Source organism: Garra rufa, chromosome 8, assembly GCF_049309525.1.
Source record: "Garra rufa chromosome 8, GarRuf1.0, whole genome shotgun sequence".
NCBI lineage: Eukaryota > Metazoa > Chordata > Actinopteri > Cypriniformes > Cyprinidae > Garra > Garra rufa.
The window spans coordinates 41,685,878-41,705,439 of record NC_133368.1 but is presented as its reverse complement, the minus strand read 5'-3'; the positions used below and the strand labels follow the sequence as shown (position 1 = coordinate 41,705,439).

General features: G+C 35.6%; 1 protein-coding gene across 1 annotated transcript in view; it reads right to left on the bottom strand.

Annotated features, from left to right (window-relative positions):
• Positions 1 to 8,271: 8,271 nt before the first annotated feature.
• The window catches only part of adarb1b (adenosine deaminase RNA specific B1b), a 69,487-nt gene continuing 58,196 nt past the window's right edge, over positions 8,272 to 19,562 (bottom strand). The window contains exons 10-11 of the mRNA XM_073845113.1: positions 16,317 to 16,495; positions 8,272 to 13,509 (exon numbers count right to left, since the gene is read on the bottom strand). Of these exons, the coding sequence (XP_073701214.1) occupies positions 13,333 to 13,509; positions 16,317 to 16,495 (356 nt within the window). The 3' untranslated portion in view covers positions 8,272 to 13,332. The remainder of the gene's footprint in view (positions 13,510 to 16,316; positions 16,496 to 19,562) is intronic.

The window sequence follows — 19,562 nt, the reverse complement described above, 5'->3', positions numbered from 1 at the left end:
GTGTGCTCTGGCGTAGTATACACTAACGCCGTAAGGCAGGGGTCACCACACTCAGTCCTGGAGGGCCGGTGTCCTACAGAGTTTAGCTCCAACCCTAATCAGACACACCTGAACCAGCTTATCAAGGTCTTAATAGGTATACTTGAAACTTCTAGGCAGGGGTGTAGAGGCAAGTTGGAGCTAAACTCTGCAGGATCAAGTTTGATGACCCCTGCCGTAAGGGGAAATCGGTGAAAAGTACCGGATGAGTTTGCTTCAGTATTCCTGAAGAAACAAAGTCACCTACATATTGGATGCCCTGGGGGTAAGCAGATAAACATCAAATTTTCCTTTTTGGGTGAACTATCCCTTTAAAGGAAAAGTCACGTTTGTCCTATTACAAGTATTCGGGTATAAAAATATACATCATGTTTTATAGAATTAAAGCAATAAATCAAACCATGTCAATTATTTGTCACATAAGTGGGTGGCCAAATTTCTTTGAAGTTTCTCTGAGTGCTAGTAATGAGAAACCAACCACTCAAAGAAAATGATCAGTGTTTTTTCCCCATGAAGTTATTCATTAGAGATACTTCAGCTTCAGACAAAGGTGTGAGAACTGCTGGGAAGGAATCATGTTTAATATTTCTCTGCAACCTTCATCTAAAGACATTAATTTATAGCAGAAATTTTTTATGGAATAAATGTGGTAGAAATTGTTGGGATAGTTCACCCAAAAATAAAAATTCTTTAATTGAGTCATTAATTACTCACCCTCATGTTCTTTCAAACCCGTAAGACCTTTGTTCATCTTCTGAACACAAATTAGGATATTTTTGATGAAATCTTCGTACTGTACTTTCTGACTCTCCATAGACAGCAATGCAACCGACATGTTCAAGGCCCAGAAACCTAGTAAAGATATCATTAAAATAGTTCATGTGACATCAGTGGTTCAACCATAATTTTATGAAGATACGAAAATACTTTTTGTGTGCAAAGAAAACAAAAATAACGACTTTATTTAACAAATTCTTCTCAATGTCCTTACTACCTTTCTGGGCCTTGAACGTGTCAGTTACGTTGCTGTTTATGCAGGGTCAGAATTTCAGAAAGCTCTTGGATTTTATCAAAAATATCTTAATTTGTGTTCCGAAGATGAACGAAGGTGTTACGGGTTTGGAACGACTTGGGGGTGAGTAATTAATGACAGAATTTTCAGTTTTTGGTGAACTATCTCTTTAAGGTAACTTAAAGAAACTCTTGGTTAGGATTATGCTCCAACTACATATTTTAAATAAATGTTCCTCTTATAAAGCTCTTATAATTCTGAATATTCTCTGACTGGTTTACTGGCATTTTTAACAACGTGTATTGAAATAAGTCTATGTTTCTGTATTAGTTCCAATAATAGATTCATATTTTCTTTCAAAATGTAAAACTTTCACATATTCTAAAACTTTTCAAAGGTGGCCAAGTTGTGTCATTGGACTACTTTTTGAAAAGTCTTATTTCTACATCTGTTATAGATGTTTTTCTATTCCAGTTGATAGACATCCTGAGATATAATTTAGTTTTAGCTCTCTTGTTTCTGCTTAACTAGAGGATTTACATCATCTTTCTGTCATCATTTACTTTCCTGTCATATTGTTGCAAACTTCTGACTTCTTTTCATCTGCAAAACACAAAAGAATAATTCAGCAAGTTGGGGTTCAAACAACACAGGATTCTATACACTTTTATTTTATAAACCCCTTTTATTATATTGTACTGTTCTCTAAGGTCCCCTTATAATGTTATGAAGATTTTTACATAAAAAAAACATCATAATTTAGAAGTAAAAGGCTATTTTCTGTCCTGTTTTTACCCTCTCATCAAAACACTGTTTGAATAGGTGTGGCGGATTGTGGACTCAGAAGTAAACACCCACTGCTATACACATTAAAAACAAAGGTGCCATAGAAGAACCTTTTGGTCTAAATGGTTCTATAAAGGACCGTTAACATCTGAAGAACCTTTCTGTTTCACAAAAGGTTCTTTGTGGCGAAAGAAGGTTCTTCAGATTATAAAAAGGTCAGACAGAGATGGTTTGTTAATGAACCTTTGACTAAATGGTTCTTTGTGGAACCAAAAGTGGTTCTTTTATGGCATCACTGTGAAAAACCTTTCAAAGCACCTTTATTTTTAAGAGTGTAATTGACTAACAGTTGTGTATATTTGACAGCATACATTCCTTATAAATGGACACTGCTGTAATTTAGGTCAAAAGTGCATAAATACTCAGTACATATCAAACAATCTGTAATAAAGGACAAAGCAATAGTGACCACGTAATAAAAACAGTTACTCACACTTGTGTGTTGCGACATTACTGTAGTCGGCACAGCATTGTCTTTTAGTTTCAATCTTTCTGAAAATCCTGCATCGAATTGTTGCTTGTTTGTAAAGAATCCGCTGTAAAATGAAGTGAACAAAAGATGAAGTTCTTATTGGCGTGGAACTTCATTAAAAATATAGCTCATCCACTCTTTCCTAATGTTGGGATCAGAAGGAAGCGATCTTTATCATTTGGTTTCTCCGTAGACCTGTATTTGGCTTTTGTTATTTACACTACATCCACAAATCGGTGGGCGGGGCTAAACAGAGCGATGTAGAAGCGGGTTTATATCTTTCCTTTTTCAGGCGTAAAGAAATTATGTTTTTTGAGGAAAACATTTCAGGACCTTTCTTTAAATAGTGGACTTCTATTGTGCTCCAAATTTGAACTTCCAAAATGCAGTTTAAATGTAGCTTTAAACGATCCCTGCCGAGGAAGAAGGGTCTTATCTAGCGAAAAAAACGATTGGTTATTTTTATTTTAATTACAATTTATATACTTTTTAACCTCAAATGCTCAAATGCTTTTCTTGCTCTGCCTGAACCATTTTTTTCTGGTTCAAGACAGTTATGGGATGTCGAAAAAGGGTGTTTGATCTTCTTTGCATGTCCACTTTGCAAACACTGGGTCGGTACTTCTGCAGCGATGTAGTATAATATTGAAATGATTTTTGAAGTTGAGGGAGAACATAAGATGGGAGTTTTTCAACATACCCTAACTGTCCAGAAAAAACTGAATTCAGGCAGAGCAAGACAAGACGAGCTTTGAGGTTAAAAAGTAAACTAATTGTAATTTTTAAAAACAAAATAACCAATTATTTTACTAAATAAGACCATTCATCCTTGGCGGGGATCATTTGAAGCCGCATTTAAACTGCATTTTGGAAGTTCAAACTCGGGCACCAATAAATTCGACTATATGGAGAAAAATCCTGAAATATTTTCCTCAAAAAACAAACAAACATAATTTCTTCATGACTAAAGAAAGAAAGACATGAACATCTTGGATGACAAGGGGGTGAATACATTATCTGTACATTTTTGTTCTGGAAGTGAACTTCTCCTTTAAAGGAACACTCCACTTTTTTTGGAAATAGGCTCATTCTCCAACTCCCCCCGAGTTAATATGTTGATTTTTACCGTTTTGAAATCCATTCAGCCGTTCTCCTGTTCTGGCGATATCACTTTTAGCATAGCTTAGCATAGATCATTGAATCCTATTAGACCAGTAGCATCGCGTTCAAAAATGACCAACGAGTTTCCATATTTGTTGTATTTAAAACTTGATTCTACTGTAGTTATATCGTGTACTAAGACCAGTGGAAATGCAAAGCTGCGAGTTTCTAGGCTGATAAGATTAGGAACTACACTTCCATTCCGGCGTAATAGTCAAGGAAGTTTGCTGCCGTAATATGGCCGAAGCAGGCGGAGTATTATCAGAAATGAGTTCCCAGCTAGTTTAGCATTTGCACATGTGCTGCGTGGTATTACTGCTCCTGCTTCAGCCTTATTACAGCAGCAAACTTCCTTGACTATTACGCCGGAATGGAAGTGTAGTTCCTAATCTTATCAGCCTAGAAAATTGAAGCTTTGCATTTCCACTGGTCTTAGTACACGATATAACTACAGAAGAGTCAAGTTTTAAATAGGACAAATATGGAAACTCGTTGGTCATTTTTGAACGCGATGCTACTGGTCTAATAGGATTCAATGATCTATGCTAAGCTATGCTAAAAGTGATATCGCCAGAACAGGAGAACGGCTGAATGGATTTCAAAATGGTAAAACTCAACTTATTAACTCGGGGGGAGTTGGAGAATGAGCCTATTTCCAAAAAAAGTGGAGTGTTCCTTTAAGATATTAGCATAATATTTTACTTACCTGACCAGAAATAATGACCTGGTTCAGTTTGGCCAACCACAAACGCCTTCACTTGTCTCCTTGATTTGTTTTAACTTTTGGTAGACTATAGTACTCCAAATGTTTTTCCTGGTCTGACCGATTAATACAGCCCAAAACATGACAACAGTTGACCATTTTCAGCAGAAATACTGCCAATATGGCTGATTGATCACACGTTGTGAAAACACTCTATGGTACAATGACCTCTTATACATCAAAATATCATATATTTTGCTTTCTCAGTTCATGACCCCTGTAAAAGTTCTCTTGTGAGTAAGTTTTGCAACTGACACATTTACAGAACAAAGAGAAATATTTAGCCGTGCAATGATGCCAATTTGAAATTTCCCTGGCATTTCTAGGCTTTTCATGAGCGTGGGAACCACTATTGCAGTGAATTTACCTCCTGTTTCTCATCCCATATCAGCTGGTGAATAATTCCCTCTATTAATCCAGATGAAGGTGAAACACCCAGCACGCATGGAAGGGAAGCACGAATCTCAACGTGCTTAAGATCTCAGCAAGAGCCAAAGACTTCAGGGCTTCCCTGGACGACTGTGACTTGAGAGCGAGACCGTCTCCGAACCGAAACATCATAAGCAGATCCCAGTGTTTTTGAGCATGTCTGTGGTTACTGATTCATTATTAATAAGAGCACTATGCGTCTCATAACTCAACCTGTCTCAATATGAGACACAGATGCAGAGTAATTAAAGGGAAAGAACAACATGAGCAACACTCGTGCTGTTTTTGTCGGTTCAAGCATGCACCTAGTTTGATGACCGAAGTTGAATTCCCAGTAAGTCCGCCAGTCGAGGGACAGCTTCCATCCTTCCTAATCAGGAAGAAGTTTTGGAAGAAGTCATCCAGCACCGCTGTCCTCACAGTACCTTAACAAACTTTAGAGAACTGCGAAGGAAGTGACTATGAGGGACTGCTAAACTTGACAGCAGCAGCAGTGGGGCCTGCTCTGTTTCTGCTTGTGCGAGAAATGAAAATAGACTTTGTGCATGGCAGTGCCTACATCTGCAACAAGAGCGAGTGTCAACAGCACTGATCACAGGAAAATCACTTTGAGTTGTTGCTTTACAGTGTACAGGGACAGTTCAATGACACAAAAACACACACTGTTCCAAAACCTCCACTGCGTTCCAGATGGCATAAATGGTGCCTTCACAGGGCACTTCAAAGAGTCTTGTTGAATAGTTGTTCCAAATAGAACACGTTCAAGTACACTGTAAAAAGTTCAAATGTACATTTTTTTTATTAAAGTTGTAAATCAAAGGTTATTGGCGTATATTTTACAAGAAAATATTATTTCAGTCTTTCTACTTCCAAAGTTTACATTTAATTCAGTGTCACTTGCCATTTTTTAAAATTATTATTTGTGACATTTACTAGCAATTTAAGTGTCCGAAAATTTCAGTGCACCTTCAGTGACTTCTTTACAGACTTAGGCTTCTATCTTTTTTCAGTTCGACACAGAACGAAATGTTTCCCATCAAACCCTCTCATCGCCAAAGTGAACTTTGGACCAGTTCTCCTCTCTCCACACAACATGCTCCTCAGCAAAGGTGAACTTAGCCTTTTGATTCTATTTGCTAATGAGAGGTTTGGTCACTGCGGAGCGCACTTTCAGTCTGACTTTTTTTAAACATCCTGAGACAGAACCTTTCCCTGTTCAGCACTGAATTGGAAAGCAATTCCAGCTGCAGTGCTGAACCGATTCCTCACTGAGCGTCTCCGCATTATCCTGTCTTCATGTGCATTTCTCTTATGTTGATGACCAGCCTTTTTGGGGAACTTGAATGATTTAGTGCCATTGTAAACCTGTAATATTTGAGAAATCACGGATTTTAGAATGACCAACTTCTCTTGCAATGGCTGAAGGTGTCAGGCCTTTGGCCTTCATCTGGACAACCTCCTTTCGCAGGGTTTCAGTCACCTCACACTGCAATCTCAGTGAGAATTGGAGGAATGCTGCCAGTTAAACAGGGTTTGTCATATAATAAAGGAAATTAGCACCAGGTGCAAGATTAACACCAATAACTTGGTGGTATCTGTTCTTTTTTTTTTCAGATATCTCATTGAAGTTTTTTTTATACTGTTCTCCAGAATACACAATCAATTCATAAAATATGCTTAAACATCTGCCCTTCCACTCATGTTAGGATAACTTCAAATAGGACTAAGCAGTGTTTTAGAAATAGTATTGAGAATTTTTTTAAATTGAGATTTATACATCATCTGGAAGCTGAATAAATAAGCTTTCTATTGATGTATGGTGTATGGATAGGATACAACATTTGGCGAGATACTACTGAAAATCTGGAATCTGAGGGTGCAAAAAAAATATCTAAATATTGAGAAAATCACCTTTAAAGCCCTCAAAAATTATGTTTTGATATATGTGACCCTGGACCACAAAACCAGTCTTATGTCGCTGGGGTATATTTGTAGAAATAGCCAAAAATACATTGTATGGGTCAAAATTATAGATTTTTCTTTTATGCCAAAAATCATTAGGAAAGTAAGTAAAGATGTTCCTTGAATATTTTTATGTAAAATTCCTACTATAAAAATATCAAAATGTAATTTCTGATTAGTTATATTCATTGTTAAGAACTTAATTTGGACAACTTTAAAGGTGATTTTCTCAGGATTTAGATTTTTTTGCACCCTCAGATTCCAGATTTTCAAATAGATGTATCTCGGCCAAATATTGTCATATCCTAACAAACTATACATCAATAGAAAGCTTATTTATTGAGCTTTCATATGATGTATACATCTCAGTTTTGTAAAATTTAACCTAATGACTGGTTTTGTGGTCCAGGGTCACAAACACACATACATATAATATATATATATATATTTATTTAAGATTTTGCTTACACCTCCTTTTCCTTTCTATTTGAATAAAAAAGTTTCTCAGAGGAAAATCAATAAAACATTTACAATTGTAACAATATTTCAAGTGTAATTTATGAGATTTGTTCTATTTTGAATCCAATTTTCTTTTGTAAAAGGCAAAAAGTTGATCATACCGATTTCAAACTTAAGGATTCATTAGTTTGAATATACATTTATCCAAACACTATCATGACATCTTAGTTAATATTTTATTATACTTTATTTAAACATGCCATGTTTTGGTGACTGCACATTTTCACTAGTGACAGTAATGCTCATACTTTTGAACATATTTACCTCAAAACGATGGGACCCATCTACTCAACCTTGTAGTTATGAGAGACACATAAATATTTCCTGTGTAGTTAAAATCAGTCTCAGCCAACAGACTAAAACATACACTGTTTTGGTAGTGACATTAAAATGCAGGACATTTTTTTTTTTTTTTTTGCATAATGTATATTTTTTAAAACAACAGTGGAATAAAAAAAAAAAAAAATTAAATATCATTTTATATATTCAAGTTGAAATGTAGGGGTTAGGATTCAGGACAGCCACCTCCCAATTGAAAGTACCCACTAAAAGATGATTTTATATATATTAAGCTTACTGATATTTTAAATAGTATTGTGGGTTTCAATAGATAATAAAATGATCTTGGTAAACATCTAAGATTTGAATACTTAAATGCTTTTTTGATTCTGGGACAGCAGTTTGCACCAATTCTGTAGAATGGACCATATAGAATATAAAGCATGATTATGCTGTACATGCTAAATTTCACAAGTAAACCCTCTCTGTGGTGGGCTTTTAACTTATTATGCTGCCTTCTAAGAAAAATTGTTTTAAAATCAAATAAAAAAAAATCATTAAAGTTCAACCTATAATTAAAAATTGACTAGTTTACATAATGTGACATATATTTTAATGCTTAGATTTAACTCCAATGAAATCAATGTTGAGTCGAGTCTCTAATGATAGCAAGGCAGCTTGTTCGGTTTTGGAACAGAGCCACAGAGATGTATAATAGAATTCAGACAGTTTTCAGTGAAGCTCAAACACACAAAGGAAGGAGAAAAAAACGACACCAATATGCAAAGGTAAACTAACATCTTTTTTATTCCTTTCTCACTTTTTTTTGTTTGTTTATGTATATATAGATCTATTTTTTTTTTGTTCCTTTTTCTACATACAAGTCCTTATGTCGTCATGCTGGGTGCAGCTTCGGTGAAGTAGCTCATGCAGGTGACCCATGTGGATATTACGAAGGACAGGCAAAAGACGGGGTGGACCGAGATCGTGTCGAGATCGAGCCGGACCACCGCCGGACTCCACTGTACAGTCACCAAATCACAAGACGTTTAGAAACGGGCTGACCAGGACCAGGAGGACGAAAGTCAGGACTCTTCGCTAAAAAGACGGCTCAGATTCCCAAAAGAACAAATCAACGGGAAAAAATCGTGACATCATCATACTGGCGTCTCACGCCATCATTAAAATCCCCCGCAACAGAAGACGACAGCCGAAGAGAGGGTGAAGACGAAATTAGGATGATGCAAAAGAAAGATTTTTTTTCTTTTTCTTTTTTTTTTGTGTTGAGAAAAAAATCCCACAAGTCTCCCCGTCCTTGAAAAGTGTCACCAGCAGAAAGAGCTACTTTTTGCTGAGCCACATTTATGTAGAACCAACTGTGCTCATTAATTTCGGTCCGTAATCGTTTCCATTAGAGCAAAAGGGAGTCAAAAGTCTACAGTCATTAATCATTACAGTACTGCTCATATGGGTCCGTCAAAAACCGCGGCCTGCAAGGACACGACCGCCCTGGCATTTCCAGACCTTAAAACGAAAATGCATGTTGCGTTTGGAGTGAAAAATTAGTAATACATATGCAAGGAGTCTACTGTAACGGCATCGAAGAGGGTCACAATATATTTACAGCAGTACATCCAGCGTGTACCAGAATACTGAGAATGACGAGCGTGTCCCAAATCCAGTCCTGACTGATCCAACTCAAACACACACATTAAAAAATAAACAAATACATTAGTGAATGAACGGAACAATACAAGGCAAAAACTGTAAAATGCTGGACAATCTTTGCACCAATAACCTTCTGGTCTTAAAAAATAGTCTCCGTTGGTTTAAATGCTTTGAAGGGAAAATAAATTGACATCTTTGGTGAAGATTCCACAGCAATCTCTCAGTCTCGTTGCCATGATGTCTCTGCAGAATGCCAACTGGGCTCAGCAGCAGGTGCACAAACGAACACACTCGGACGGACGGACGGACAAACACGCATACTGCTGGTTTTTTTAAAAGGTTGAAAATCAACAATACCGCTGGAGAAACCTGATGCCACTGAGGGGGAAATGGAATGACTCTGGTGAGGATGAAGCAGGTCTGATTTCATGGAAGAACAGGCTCTGCGATCATGAGGACTTTTAACTGTTTCGAGGATTTGACGAAATAGTTGACCCCCTTAAAATTTCCAGTCTAAACCTGTTTGCTGTTATCTTTTCTTGGGGACAGAAAAGAGCTTTTAAACAACCTTAATACAGCTGTTCATGATCACCAAGCTCTAAAGCTTCAGAAAAACCACCTTCAAAAGGATAGTTTAACCAAAAATGAAAATTTTCCAATTATTTACTCACCCTCAAGCCATCTTTATTCTTTCAGACAAATACAATCGGAGTCATATTAAAAAAAATGTCCTGGATCTTCCAAGCTTTATAATGGCACTGAATGGCTGTTGAGATTTTGAAGTCCAATAAAGTGCATCCATTCATATTAAAAGTGCTCCACACGGCACAGTTTCTGAAGCTTTAAATATGGGTATTTATTTTTCTCACACAAACGCATTGATTTATTTCTGAAGACCTTTATTAATCTCCCAGAGCTGTATGGAGCACTTTTTATGATGGATGGATAAACTTTATTAGACTTCTTATTAGAAACCCTAACCATTCACTGACATTATAAAGCTTGGAAGAGGCAGGAATTTTTTTTATTATAACTAAAGAAGAAAGTCATATACACTTAGGATGGAGTAAATCATGGGGTAATTTTCGTTTTGGGATGAACTCTCTCTTTAAATAGTTAATATTCAATATTTAAGATTTTATTGATTGTAAATCTTCCTTCCTTCCTACCGTTCAAAAGTTTAGGGTCTGTATGATTTTTCTTTTTAAAATAAATGTATACATTTATATATCAAGGATGCATTAAATTGATTAAAACTGACATTAAATGCCTTTATATTGTTACAAAATATTTCTGTTTTAAATCAATCTGTTCTACTGAACTGTTTTCAAAATTCATAATAACAAGAAATGTTTCTTGAGCAGTGCATCAGCATATTAAAATGATTTCTGAAGGATCATGTGATGCTGAAGACTGGACTAATGATGCAGAAAATTCAGCTGTGCATCGCAAGAATAAATTACATTTTAAAATATATGAAAATAGAAATCAGGTATTTTAAATCGTAATAATATTTCACAATTTTTACTTTTTTTTTGGTGTTTTTGATCCAAATAAACAGCCCAAACTTTTGAACGAAGCTGTACAGCATTTTAGACCTCTAAGAAACTTCAACAGCCATGTCACATAATTTAATAACATTAATTCACTTTGGTTGCATCCATAAAACTACTCCATTTTCCAGTTCAAACATCCGTTTGGGAATAAAAGCTTACGTAGCTCTCGAGAAACCATATGCAAAAAAATTTAAGGGCTGAAGACTGGAGAAATGATGCTGAAAATTCAGCATTGTATTGCAGGGATAAATTACATTTTAAAATATATATAATTATAAATCAGGTATTTTAAACTGTAATACTATTTCATAATTTGATTTTGGTATTTTTGACCCAAATAAACAGCCCAAACTTTTGAACGAAGCTGTACAGCATTTAAGACCTCTGAGAAACTTCAGCAGGCAGGACGCATCATTTAATAATCAATTAGAAACCATATGCAAAAAATTCAAGAGGTCTGAAGACTGGAGTAATGATGCTGAAAATTCAGCTTTGCATCGCAAGAATAAATTACATTTTAAAATATACGAAAATAGAAATCAAGTATTTTAAATTGTAATAATATTTCACAATTTTTTTTTGGTATTTTTGACCCAAATAAGCAGCCCAAACGTTTGAACGAAGCTGTACAGCATTTAAGACCTCTAAGAAACTTCAGCAGCCAGGACCCATCATTTAATAATCAATATGAAACCAATTCAAGTTTCCCTCCGAGGTCTGAGGTCTGATATTTCACAATTTTATTTTGGTATTTTTGATCCAAATAAACAGCCCAAACTTTTGAACGAAGCTGTACAGCATATTCCAACATTTAATTCTTTATATTCCAGTCAAATTCTCACACAAAAGCTTCCTAAGATCTGAAATATAGTGTTCGAGTCATATAGAGTAATGCTATGCTGGTTTTATGGTGATGTTTTGTCATTTTTGAGCTTGACTTAACAGCATACAGGTTTGAGGGTGATTAAATCACAGAATTTTAATTTCTGGGTCAACTACTTCTTGATATCAAATACTAATGCAGCCTTGTATCTTTGTAAAATTATGACTGAAATGTTACAAATCCCACCAGGAGTTTATATTATACAGCAACACTCCCGGAATATCTAAAAACCACCAAAGCCTAACTTTAAAAATGAATGATCGGTGCAGGAATACTGCTTCGTAGCTCTCTATAACCTTACCAGTCAAACATGCTGCACTGGATAAGTCATAAATCAAAGGGCGCCGAGCTCCCGGATCAGACCCTCCAACAGAGAGGAAACCTCATCCTCAAGGACACGACTGAATTCAGTCTTACAGAAGCACCTCGGAGGAGGAATGTAGGCATTCGGGTCTATGCAGAAAATAAAAAAAATCCTCAAACGAGACGCAAGGATAAAGTGAAAGTCAGAGTAGCCCCTGCAAAACCCTTGCTTCCGCATGCAGAGATGGCTTTTGTCTATAATAAACGTGCATTTTACAGACCATTCTGCCATCTTGAATAAACTCCCACAATGCCCTGCTCTCAAACCTGCAGTGACTAAATGCAGCATGAGTGTTGAAGGAAGGGCTCATCCAGAAATACTCATCTACATGGTGTTTTAAATGGATGGAAGTCATTTGGATGAACTATTCCTTTAACGTAAGTGTAACTCGAACCCATTAGTAGATCAGGTTCACTGGGAAATCTGCGGTTTGGTTTGAGTGATCCGATGGGCTCCATGCAGCTTAAAGTCAATACAGAGTAGACACCAAAAAAGTAGGGCCTCTAAAATGGTCCATTATAGGCCAGTAAAGTATCGAACCCAGAATAAAGGGCTTTCTTTGAGCCTTGTGTAATTCGCACATGCATTTAAGACCTCTGAGAAATTTCGACAGCCACGACACATCGTTTAATAACATCAATGCACTTTGGTTGCATCCATAAAACTGCTCAATTTTTCCAATTCGAACAACCGTTTGCGAATACAGCTTATGTAGCTCTCAAATGCAAAAAATTCAAGTTTCCCTCCGAGGTCAAATTAAAATCTGAAATCTATTTTGACTAGAAAGACGGTGTACGCTAATTCTACACTAAAGTCCTGACGAAATAAGTTTGTCTATCTAAAGGGACCATGCTGAATAGTTACGATCTACGTGATAGAATTTCTTCCCCTTCTAAAATCCGGAGGGAACGGAATAAAAAATAGAAATATGCTCATGATTTGCATATCAAGGAGAATCATGCTCAAAAAGGTTGAGCCAGCATTTGGGAAGGCTGGACCAGGAAACCTTCAGACCCGGTGTGGTCGACCTCAAGCCACGTTTATGGCATCAAGGCTTTTGTCTTTCTCACGAAACAAATTAAAAAGAACAATTTTTCCAGTTACAAATGACATTACGTCCCATTATCTGCTGAAGGCTAATGCCGCTAACTTCAAAACAAACATACGTTAGGTGACAATCTGCTTCTACATTACAAATTAAAAAGGCAGAGATTCATGATTCACACGAAGAGAGCAAAATGACAGACACTAAAGGGCTCTTGGTTTGTCTGAGAATAAACAGCATCACACGCACACGCACGCACACACACATCCCCGCACATCAAGTGAAGTATTAACAGCTGGTTGTTGTCATGTCCTGGTCTTTTTATGATCCCTCTTCAAGAGTTCAGCGAGAACTGGTCCTGTTCTATGGGCTTTTTCACCCAGGCTCCCAGGCCCGCTTTGTGAAAAGCCTTGATGAGCGTTTGCTTGGCCGAATGGTACTCCACCGCTGCTTGCTTGGCTTCGTGGTATGAGCTGGGCTTGAGCACTTTGATTCGCAGAGTTGGCGAAAGCTGCAGAGATTAAAAAAAGGTTTGTTTTTCCACTGTTTATACACTAGACAAAAGTTTAAAAAATACGATTTTTTTGTTTTTTAAAGAAGTCTCTTCCGCTCACCAAGTCTACATCTATTTGATCCAGCATAGCGATAATATTGTGTGAATAATATTGTGAATATATTTTAAAATGTAATTTATTCCTGTGATTTCAAAGCTCAATTTTCAGCATCATTACTCCAGTATTCAGAGTCACATTATCCTTTATAAATCATTCTAATATTCTGATTTGCTGTTTAAAAACATTTATTACTTATTATTATCAATATTTAAAACAGTTGAGTACATTTTTTCAAGATTCTTTGATGAATAGAAAGATCCAAAGATCAGCATTTATCTGTAATAAAAAGCCTTGGTAACATTATACACTATACCATTCAAAAGCTTGAAGTCAGTTTTTTTGGTAAAGAAATGATAGAAATTAATACTTTTATTTAGCAAGGATGCTTTAAATTGATCAAAGGATGTATAATGTTACAAAAGATTTCTATTTCAGATAAATGCTGTTCTTCGGTACTTTTCATCAAAGAAATCTGAAAAACCTCTACTCAGCTTTTTTCATACAAATAATAATAATAAATTGTTTTCTGAGCAGCAAATCAGAATATTAGAATGATTTCTGAAGGATCATACGACTGGAGTAATGATGCTTAAAATTCAGCTTTGAAATCACAGGAATAAATTACATTTTAAAATATATTCAAATAGAAAAGTTATTTTAAATAGTAAAAAAATATTTCGAAATTTTACTTTTTGCTGTACTTTGGATCGAATAAATGCAGACTTAAAAAAAGCATTAAAAATCATACAGTTCAAAAACGTTTGACTGGTAGTGTGTGTGTATATATATATATATATATATATATATATATATATATATATATATATACTGTTCAAAAGTCTCAGGCCATTAGTATTTTTACTGACAAAAATGGTTTAAAAGGAACACTCTACTTTTTTGGAAATAGGCTCATTCTCCAACTCCCCCCGAGTTAATAAGTTGAGTTTTACCGTTTTGAAATCCATTCGGCCGTTCTCCTGTTCTGGCGATATCACTTTTAGCATAGCTTAGCATAGATCATTGAATCCTATTAGACCAATAGCATCGCGTTCAAAAATGACCAACGAATTTCGATATTTGTCCTATTTAAAACTTGACTCTTCTGTAGTTATATCGTGTACTAAGACCGCTGGAAATGCAAAGCTTCAATTTTCTAGGCTGATAAGATTAGGAACTACACTCCCATTCCGGCGTAATAGTCAAGGAAGTTTGCTGCCGTAATAAGGCTGAAGCAGGAGCAGTAATACCACGCAGCACATGTGCAAATGCTAAACTAGCTGGGAACTCATTTCTGATATTACTCCGCCTGCTTCGGCCATATTATGGCAGCAAACTTCCTTGACTATTACGCCGGAATGGGAGTGTAGTTCCTAATCTTATCAGCCTAGAAACTCGCAGCTTTGCATTTCCACCGGTCTTAGTACGCGATATAACTACAGAAGAGTCAAGTTTTAAATACAACAAATATTTAAATACAACAAATATGTTCAAATATTTTTGAACGTGATGCTATTGGTCTAATAGGATTCAATGATCTATGCTAAGCTATGCTAAAAGTGATATCGCCAGAACAGGAGAACGGCTGAATGGATTTTAAAACGGTAAAAATCAACTTATTAACTCGGGGAGAGTTGGAGAATGAGCCTATTTCCAAAAAAAGTGGAGTGTTCCTTTAAGCCAGTTATTTATATCTCCACACAGATTTAGATCTCTTCAGATCTGATCTCATCATCATCCAGTCTGTCTGGAATGACATGAAGAAACAAAAAAAACTGAGACAGACTAAATCCAAAAGAACTGTGGCAACGTCTCCAAGACACTTGAAGAAACCTTCCTACAAAGCTTCAGTAAAGTAAGAAGTTTTAACGTACAAAAAAAAAAAAAAAACACACCAAAAATTCTGTACAATGACGGTGCTTTAAAAAAAAAAATCATGTTATCAATATATTTGATCAGTTAAGTTCTATTAACTAAATCAAATTAACATTTGGTGTGACCATTAATTTGCTTTTAAAACAGCTTTTGTTCTAGGCACACTTAGAACAGCATAGTTTTCAGGTAGCTTTGCAGGCAGGTTTCCTCAAGTGTCGTGGAGACATTGCCACAGTTCTTCTGGATTTAGTCTTTCTCAGTTTGTTCTGTTTCTTCATGTCATTCCAGACAGACTGGATGATGATGAGATCTGGGGCCGGATTCACGAATATCTTCTTAAGAAATAAATTAAGATTTTTTTTTTATAATTGCTTAAATATAAGTTAATTTGAAATAACCCAATAAATGAATTAAATAATTCGTACTATTTGGGATTTAAGTCAAGTCGCGGGCTATCCTAACTTTAAGAAGTTATTTACGATTGTTTTTAAGAAGATTCTTTTCAAGAATTTGAATTTTCTTAATTTTTGTCTTAAGATCAATCTTAAGTAAAAAGATAAGAATATTCTTAAGTTTTGTGAATCTGGCCCCAGATCTCTGTGTGGAGCACTGGCTCCTTGTGCAAACAAAAATCTCGCTGGATTATTTCAATTAATAGCAAAAGGAATGTTTGGAAATATAAACTGGTATTTCCTACTGACCCACTGCAGCAAAAGATAAAAAGACTAAAACTTTTGTACACATACAGTACATACCATATTACTGATCCACAATATAACATGCTATAACCAAGTGTTGCAGTGAGTTAAAAGTGAATCTGTAAGTGCAGTACCTTAGAGTGTAGTCGCACCCAGCGGCTGTACAGAGCGTGCTTACAGAGACGTGAGGGTCTGCCCATGTCATCCTTGCCTGTGGTGGCATTTATGACTTCTAGAGCCTGATCTCCCACTGCCCAGTTCACACTAAAGTTAGGAGCCTTTCCAGGCTGCCGGGCTTCAGCGTTACTGATTCCTGCAAACACACCAATCATAGTAAAAAATCACAGCCAGGAATGGCCTTGGAGCCTTTTCTTTTCTGCATGAATAACGTCCAGGGTGGCCCTTGCTATGCAGATGACTTGATAGAAAAATATTTTGTGAACAAATGAGATGAAATTTGTTTCAAGGCTTCTGTTTTTAATGAAAGAACACAGATAAAACTATGCGCTCAAGGTTGTTTATTCAGTAAATGTGTTCAACTTTAGGATTCCCACAGTTTGTCACCAATAAATGTCCATGACCTATTTTGAAAAAGTAACAATTGTGAGATATAAATTCTAAGTCAGAATTGTAACTATTTCCCACAACTGCTCACAATTCTAAGGAAAAAGGTAAAAATTGCAACTTTATTTCTCAGAATTCTGAGTTTACATCTCGTAATTTTGACTTTTGTCGCAAAACTGACTTTTTCCTCGCAATTTTGACTTTCTCGGAATTGTGACAAATAAAAATCGCAATTGCGAGAAAAAGTCACTATTGCGAGATATGAATTTCGCAATTTTAAGGAAAAAAATCAGAATTGCAACTTTATTTCTTAGAATTGTGAGTTTATATCTTGCAATTCAGACTCACAATTTTGACCTTTTCCTTCAAATTGTGACAAACTTCAAGACAAAAGTCACAATTCAAGATATAAACTTGCAATTCTAAGAAAAAAGTCGTAATTGCAAGTTTGCCTTGCATTTCTGAGTTGCTCAGAATTCTACGTTTATATCTCGCAACTCTGACTCTTTTTTTTCACAATTCTGACTTTTTCCATCACAATTTTGACTTTTTTTTTTATTGTGGTTTATATCTTGCAATTCTGTCTTTCCCCCCACAATTCTGACTTTTTCTTGCAAGTTAAATTTTTCTTTTCGAAATTGTGACACAAATTGCAATTGTGAGAAAAAGTCACAATTCAAGATATAACTTGCAATTCTAAGTGACAGAATTCTGACTTTTTTCTTGCAATTTTGACTTTATCTCTTGCAATTTTGACTTTTTTCTCCAAATTGCGACAAACACAATTGCGATATAAACTTTTTTCTTCAAATTGTGACATATAACTCAAAATTGTGAGAGAAAGTCACAATTGCAAGATCTGAATTTGCAATTTTACGAAAAAAGTCAGAATTGCAACTATATTTCTCAGTATTGTGGTTCATATCTCGCAATTCTGTCTTTTTTCCCCCCATAATTCTGACTTTTTCTTGCAAGTAAAATTTTTCTTTTCGAAATTGTGACAAATTGCAATTGCGAGAAAAAGGTCAATTCAAGATATAACTCGCAATTCTAAGTGAGAGAATTATGACTTTTTTCTCACAATTAGGACTTTTTGTCACAAGGACTCGCAATGTTTACTTTTTTCTTCAAATTGTGACATATAATCTTGAAAAAAGTCAATAATGCAACTTTATTTCTTAGAATTGTGAGTTCATCTCACAATTTTGACTTTTTTTCTCAGAATTGTGACAAACTTGCAATTGTGAGTCACAATTCAAGATATAAACTTACAATTCTAAGAAAAAATCTAAATTACAACTTTATTTCTCAGAATTCTGAGTTTATATCTCACAATCCTGACTTTTTTCTCTTGTGATTTTGACCTTTTTCTCTGAATTGTGACAAACTCGAAATTGTGAGAAAAAGTCACAACTGTGAGCTTTAAATTACAATGATATATATTGTGAGATATATATTACAAAAAAATCTAGAGATTGCTGGAGTGTCAGGTAACGATATTTTGAATTAACAAATTTAAACTATTACACTTTTAAGTAATAATAGGATAACAATAAGACCCTTAACAGACAGACTTTTGATGACTTCTGCTTCTCGAACATCTGCGAGGAAAAAAGTCAGAATTGCAAGAGGTATATTTTGTGAGTCTCATCTTTTCTCTCAATTTTGATTTTTTTCTTAGAATTGTGTCATATAAACTCACCATTCTAAAAAAAAAAAAAAAAAAAAAGAGTCAGAATTGCAACTTTATTTCTCAGAATTGGGAGTTTAGATCTCGCAATTGTGACTTTTTCTCAGAGTTGTGACACATAAGTGACATGAGTGACACTCAGACAGTCTTCTGATGACTTCTGCTGCTATTCAAATCTTACACAAGAACTCAAAAAGACCAATGAAAAATGTTAAAGCAGAACAGACTAAACCAATAACAAACCAATAAGCAGAAATTTCTCAATTTATATTACCTGAATGATTACTTTGGAAAAACCTGAAGCAATGGAAACTAATTGAAAACACTTTTAATCTTTTATTCATTCATATTTATATTCTTAATAATTTTAAATATTAATATTAAAATCTATTAAATACTATAATATTATGTAATGTTAAAAGAATATTTCCGTGCCTCATTGCAGTATGCACTTTACCTGCACAAATGCAGAAGGGTCTTTTTTGCGCTCGGGTCGAGTACGTTACGCTTCAACCTCCCACAACACATCGTCAGATAATGATTTTCAGCAGTGAGCCATTAAAAGCTAGTTCTGCTGGGAATCTGATGTAACCCAGTGCAAAAGCAGTCTTGGGTGTTTCTCTTGAGGCACAAAACAAAGTGAGAAAGGATATGTACTCAATTAATCGTATATAATACTCCAAAAGCAGCCGACGTCTCCCTGATGGCACTTTGAAACTGAGTCTTTAATCAGGAACTGGTGTCCACTTAAACCTAGTACTGCGTATAAACTTAACTACATGACCAAAAAAAGCAGCTTGACTGTTATTTAACCACTTTAAATTTTGACGAGTTTTTCCTAACCCTGCTATAGGATGTGTAGGATTATTTTCCATCTGCCTCTTTATAAAAAAAAAAAAAGAAAAAAGCGAGAGCGAGAATGAGAGAAATCAGCAGGGGAACGTGGGATTTCAGGCCGGCGGTGGAGAGCGGGCCCATCTAAATTCCCGTAATTCATCAAACCACGAGGAAATTGAAGGCGAGTGGGGGGAAACTGTCCGTCTAGTAAATGGTAATACAATTTGACATGGGTGCCATTTTCAATGATTTGGGAGTGGAAATGCGAGCCGCTGTGATGTTGTCTTAC